This window comes from Octopus bimaculoides, chromosome 4, assembly GCF_001194135.2.
Source record: "Octopus bimaculoides isolate UCB-OBI-ISO-001 chromosome 4, ASM119413v2, whole genome shotgun sequence".
Taxonomy (NCBI): domain Eukaryota; kingdom Metazoa; phylum Mollusca; class Cephalopoda; order Octopoda; family Octopodidae; genus Octopus; species Octopus bimaculoides.
Genome location: NC_068984.1, coordinates 38,088,624 through 38,095,647, shown reverse-complemented (window position 1 = coordinate 38,095,647; position 7,024 = coordinate 38,088,624). Strand labels below are relative to the sequence as shown.

The window sequence follows — 7,024 nt, the reverse complement described above, 5'->3', positions numbered from 1 at the left end:
CACCAAGTGGGCTGGCGTAGAGATAATGCACAGTTTCTTAATACAAAAGAATCATAATAATATCAGAGTAAATTACTTGTATTCCACTATGTTCTAAGTTCAAATCATGCCAGTCTCAACTTTGTCTTTCACCCCTAGGTGGTGGGGTCAATTCTATTCACTATCTCCTTCCCAAAAACTGATGGCTCAAAGCTGAAGTTAGAAATTATTATTATTATTAAGGTGGTGAGCTAGCAGAATCATTAGCATGCTGGGTAAAATGCTTCACAGAATTTTGTCCCCCTTTACATTCTGAGTTCAAATTCTGCCAAGGTTGACTTTGCCTTTCATCCTTTCGGGATCAATGAAATAAATACCACTCCCACAATTTTCAGGCCTTGTGCCTATAACAGAAAGAATTATTATTTTTAGCAGTAAATACCAGAATTAGTACAGAGGAGGACAAAATTCCTTGCAGTATTTAGTTATGTCCCTTTATTTCAGAAGTTCAAAGCCTGCCAGGGTTTTCTGTAGTTCATCTTTTCAGGGTTGATAAAATAAATACCAGACAATTTCTGGTGTTGATATAGTTGACTAGACTCATCCTCAAAATTTATCTTCCTCCCTGCCTGCCCGACCCCATGCTCTGAGTTAAAATCCTATCAGAGCTGACAGTGCTTCTCATCCTATGGATTTAAGTATCAGTGTTATACTGGTAGGGTTCAATTCAATCAACACTCACCTTCCCAACAAATTTGTAGCCTTCTGTCAAAGTGAAAAAAAAAATCATTATTATTGTCATTGTAATAACAACAATGACAATAATAATCCTTTCTATTATAGGCACAAGGCCTGAAATTTGGGAGAGAGGTATAGTCAATTTATTGACCCTGAAAGGAAGAACAACAACAATAATAATAATAATAATGATGATTTCAAATTTTGGCACAAGGCCAGCAGTTTTGGGGGAAGGTGTAAGTTAATTACATCGACCACCAGTGCTCAACTGGTACTTATTTTATCAACCCTAAAGGATTAGAACTCAAAACGTGAAGACAAATGAAATACCACAAAACATTTCATCTGGCATGCTAATAATTCTGTCAGCTTGCTGCCTTAATGATGATGATGATGATGATGATTTATGTAAATGTTGCTAAGTCAAGAAAGAAAAAAATAAATAAACAGTTTGACACGATTAGCTGTTATCTCTTCAAATTAATAAAGTAGAGCAAACTGGAGTATTTTAAACAGTAGAAGCCATACTGTCTGGTCAGAGTCCATAGCTTTTCTCCAAAGGGGAGGAAAGAGCTTCAAGAACTTGACACTGTAAACATGTTTACAAACATGACAATTTACAACAATCCATGCTGGTGATTCAGCAAAGTTAACTCAACATATTCTTACACTTACATATTTTGGAGCAAACACCTTTAAGAGAAACATTAACCCACCTCTTTCTTCCTGTTATTGTCAGTTTTAAACAGCTTTTAAGTGCTTTTAAGCCACCATCAGCTATGCTTTACTGAGGAGGTCTCATAATACCTTAACATATCCAGAATTGTCTCCAATAATTACCAAATGAATCAAAATACCATTAGGCAATGACTGATATTGCTTTGTCCTTAGTGCATAATCTTTTCTTGGTAGCATTTTTTTAATGCTTCCTGCTCTAGATATATTAACACACAAATAGCTTGTCAAAAGAAATCAACATTTTGACATGTATTTCCCCCAATAAACATGTGAGGCATGTTTTCCTTTTTACTAAACTTTTGAACTCTGAATGAAAATCTCTCTATGTGTTAATGAACCCTTCTAAATATTAAACTTGTTAAGAGTGACGGAATAAAAGAATTGATAGAGCACTAGATTAAATACTTTGTAGTATTAATTACATCACTTTATGTTATGAGTTCAAATACTGCCTGGATTTGATTTTGCAGTTCATCCATTTAGAGTTCATTTTAATTGACCACTTACCTTCTATAAAAAATTGTGGTCTTGTACCAAAATTGGAAATTAATACCAAGCCTGTATTCAACCATGAAAGTGGTCCCTATTTTCAGCTATGATGACTAACGGCAAAACAACAAAATATCATAACAGGCCTTGAAAATATCAATATTACCGTGATCACTCAAACTATGAGAAATATTAGCCTACTGTTTTAAATAAGAATAATTTAGTGTTGGACACCCCTAAAAAGCAGAATGGTTACAACTGGAATGTCATTGATTACAAGTCTCTTTGATCAGAGCTGACCTGGGACTAAACAATAATACCAATCATTGTGCTGGTGGCACGTTAGAAAATCATTTGAGCGAGGTCGTTGCCAGTGCCGCTGGACTGGCTCCCGTGCAGGTCGCACATAAAAAACACCTTTTGAGCGTGGCCGTTGCCAGTACTTTGTGACTGGCCCTTGTGCCGGTGGCACGTAAAAGCACCCACTACACTCTCGGAGTGGTTGGCGTTAGGAAGGGTATCCAGCTGTAGAAACTCTGCCAGATCAGATTGGAGCCTGGTGTAGCCTTCTGGCTTGTCAGTCCTCAGTCAAATCGTCCAACCCATGCTAACATGTAAAGCGGACATTAAATGATGATGATGATGATGATGATGATTGTAAAAGATAAAAAAAAAACTTAAATCAAAACATTGAGAGCTCTTTCATACAAATAATGAAGATCTTCAATGCAGTAACCAAATCTCTTTGGACATATTCTTTGATATCAAATAAAATGGGAGATGCATGTTTAAAAATCAAAGATTTGAACAATACACTTGCAGCAAGAATATTTGGCAGAGTCCCAAACACCAATTGATTGCTTAGGAATTGAGCCCAAATAACTGTATCTCGATGTAAAATTAACAATATCCAAAACAGGATGCTGTCAAGGATTGATGATGTGTGCAAAGAACTGACCACTCAAATCAATAGACCCAGCAAACATTTAACTCATTAAATTCCAGCGTTGTAAACAACATATGAGATTATCATTAACAATTACATCCTTTGGCACCTTTTCTTTGCAAGACATATATATATTGTGTATTTTTCCACTAACCCACCAGTGGTTGCAACTTAACCAAGACAGATGGCTGTCACATCTCTGCCACTTAACACTAATAATGACAACAGTGGTCATGCACAACTTAAACCAGCTAGCTGCTAGAATCACAGCTAGTACTTCATGGCATGCAATATTTCATACAAACTGCAGAGCTGTTTAACTTGGTATAAATATTTCTTTTCTGTCATTCATTGTAATGACACATTGTTTTGTTGAATAAATATTTCCTGTTCAACAGACTTGTTGTTCTTCCATCTCAACCAAAGTATATCTTCATTACAGTCAATCACACTTCATTCAACTCAACCAAAACAGATCTTCATTAAATATTTTATTATTACACATTCAAAATAAAGAGTGGATGGTCAGAAAAAGGCTGCTGATCAAACACAAAAGTTCGACCCAAACTGAAAATACCAGATGTTTCATGTTTGGGTGTTTGAAGTGCTGAGATTAGGGGTTACACCTAACTAGTCAACAGACTACCACTGTACATGCATGCTCAATTAAAAGTTGAACAATATTACTTCACAACAAACAGCAAAATAAAGTCATCTTCCATGAATTTAAAAAAAAAAGAAGCAAAAAGAGAGAATCCCCTTCCCCACAGGAAAAAGAAAAAAAAAAACAAGGTGGAAGTCTTAGTAATAACAGTGAGTAAATGTCTGACATAGGCATGAAGTTTTACAGTTATAAAGAAGGTAAGTCATCATGCTCATACCAACAACTAATAAACATAACTAATAGCTGAAATCCGGTATTTTGGTAAAAAAAAACAAACAAATGATTAAATAAAGACAAATACTCACCCTTTTTAGCCGATGCATCCCTGATATAACAGCAAGGCAAGAATGGTCAGAAAGAAAGTTACCAGAAGCATCAAATTCCGTTAAATAACCCAACTCTTCAACACCTGAGAAATTACAGAATAACAGGTGGTGAGTCATGAAATAAATGAATAAAATCTCAATTAATAAAAATAAAAAAGAAAAGTATGATGATGTGTAAAAACAATAATGGCCAACAGATAAAAACAAAAAGCTGTCACAGTGTATATAAGAGATAAAAGTGAATCAGAGTAGACTCATTAACAAAGTTTAAACACAGAAGGTGAAGAAATGTGAGGGGTGTGAAGAAGAGAGTGATAAACTGTTCATTTATATTGGGTCATCTCATATATAATGGGAGCGGGGAAGGTTTATACTTTTATTTTTCAAAATTAAGATAAACAAAGTTCTTTTTTAATCTAAAATATACTCTCCTTCATTTTCTACAATGCTCTTCCATCTATCTGGTAGATTTGCAAGGCCCCTCTTCCAAAATTTACTTGTCTATGACGAAAAATACTCCTCTAGTATTGTTCTGACCTCGTCTACAGAATTCATATATTTTCCATCCAAATAATTTTGAAGACTGAGGAATAAATGATAATCATTTGGGGCAATGTCTGGCAAATATTGTGGGTGGGGCATCGTTTCACATTCAAACTGTTCTAGCCTTTGGAGTGTCATCCTTGCTGTATGTGGCCGAGCATTATCCTGATGGAAGAACACCTTTCATCTGGAAACCAAAGATGGTCATCTTGCTTCTAGCACTGACTTAAGCCACTCAAGCTGCTTGCAGTAGATCTCCTTCGTTATCGTTTGGTTTGGGTTTAAAAGTTCAAAGTGGACTAAACCTTTCATATGCCACCAAACAGATAACAACACCTTATGTGCATTAAGACCTTCTTTAGCCTGGGGTGCCAGTGTTTCTCTTTTCCCTACCCACTGTCTTTGGAGCTTGACATTTTTATAGAGAACCTATTTCTTGTCACCAGTAACTATTCAGTCCCAAAAAAAAAAGGTTCATTTGTGAGACATGACAGCAAAGAAGAGCACACATTCACTCTGTGTGTGCAATTAGACTCGGAATTTGCTGATTTTTCTGATGGCACACAGGTGTCAATGAATTGCTGACCAACCAAATCTAAACTTCTCTGCTAGTTCCTCAACAGATACAATGGGATAGGATGCCCTCATCGAGCTCAAAAGATCTTCCAGGATTAGGTTCTTCTTCTAGACTGTAGTTTCTGTCTCAGAATTTCTAGAACCACCATTGACACTGGCTTACACTTATTGTCTGATCCCCATATACTGCATTAATATTCCTCGCACTTTCTATTGCCTTTTTGCCTTTTTTGAACGCATAAAGCAAAATATGCCTAATATGCTCTTTGGCATTTCCATTATAGCTTTGAAAAAATAACTTAAAATCAAACTACACTCTTCAAAACTTGCACTAAGAATGAGTACAGGGTAAAATTATTACCTGCTTTTATAGCAAGTTGATGCAGGTAGTTTATCCTGTCTCCCTCCAACTTTTAGTTCATGCAATTGAAAAAAAAAAACGCATTATTTATGGGATGACCCAATACTAAAATGTAGTTAGTTGATATAGAAAAAAGTCAACAATGTACATATTTGCTTGCACATAAAAATGGATGATCAACTCACTAATAATGCACAAACATCTCACTATAATGCTCAGCCACATCATAATAGATATGACATTTGATTGTAAGTGATTCTTCAAAGAATATATATAAATAAATTTAAATTAAATTTTTATATTTCTTTTAATGATGGATAAACTAGAACTGAATATTGGTGAGCCCTAGGTTCCATAGGGTTGGAGCTTAACCTGGTTTCCTTAGTGTAAAAATGACTGAAATTACAACACTATCTCCCTGAACAGGAAGCCAATCCATTGTAGGGTTAACTTTCCAGTTATTGCTGGAATTCATTTACAGCTGAATGGACTGGATAACATGAAGTAAAGTGTTTTGCTCAATAACTTAATGCACTGCCCAGGCCAGGAATTGAAATCACGCTCTTATAACTGTGAATCATCAGCATCCTTTAACATCCATTTTCCATGCTGGCATGGGTTGAACAGTTTTGACAAGCCAGAGAGCTGCACCAGGTTCCAGTCTGATTTGGCTTGGTTTCTATGGCTGGATGCCCTTCCTAATGCCAACCACTTTACAATGTGTGCTGAGTTAGGCCATGCACCTGTTCCTAAACAGGGTATAAGGTAAAATATATGCAACAAATATGAAAACAAATATAACTGTGAGAACTATCTCTACAAACTGTTCAAAAAACGTAAACACACACATAGGCTTCACTCCAACAATGATCTGAGCATCTTGTTACTCAACAGAAATGAATAACTCAGAGTAACAATGGAGTAAAGACTCAGTTTAAAATAAATTAATAAGCTATAATACTTTTATTAAGTACCTTCTTCTTGCCCTTTTTTTTTTTCTATTTCTCTTCTTTTTTCTCACCCACACAACTGAGTCACTCCTGCAAAACACTTTCTATTGACATACGTGCATGTATATGTTTAAGAGTGTAGGTGACAGTGTGTTGTGTATGTATGTACATACACATGAGGATGATACACACACATACACATATAAGTATATATATATATATATATATATATATACCAAACTACGCACATAAATGTGAAACAAGGTGAGGAAAAATAATACTCGAATACTGGAGGTAGAGTAATATGCTTTATTATTATCAAAGCTGCAAAAACATTGCAAAATATCACAAAAAACTGCTACTCAAAGTTTCACATTCTTGTTCATTGGACAGTTTAGATTTGACTGACAAACGGGAACGTGAAACTCTGAGTAGCAGTTTTTTGTGATATTTTGTGATGCCTTTCAGCTTTAATAATAATAATAATAATAATAATAATATATCTACACTCTCGGAGTGGTTGGCGTTAAGAATGGCATCCAGCTGCAGAAGCTCTGCCAAATCAGATTGGAGCCTGGTGTAGTCATCTGGTTCACCAGTCCTCAGTCAAATCGTCCAACCCATTCTAGCATGGAAAGCGGACGTTAAACGATGATGATGAATATATATATATATATATATATATATATATATATATATCATCATCATCATCAT

General features: G+C 35.4%; 1 protein-coding gene across 3 annotated transcripts in view; it reads right to left on the bottom strand.

Moving 5' to 3' along the window:
• Window positions 1-7,024, bottom strand: part of LOC106878643 (serine/threonine-protein kinase 11-interacting protein) — a 90,721-nt gene that overhangs the window by 48,710 nt on the left and 34,987 nt on the right. For all 3 annotated transcript variants that reach the window (XM_014927947.2, XM_014927940.2, XM_014927927.2), the window contains exon 8: window positions 3,860-3,963. In XM_014927947.2, the coding sequence (XP_014783433.1) occupies window positions 3,860-3,963 (104 nt within the window). The remainder of the gene's footprint in view (window positions 1-3,859; window positions 3,964-7,024) is intronic.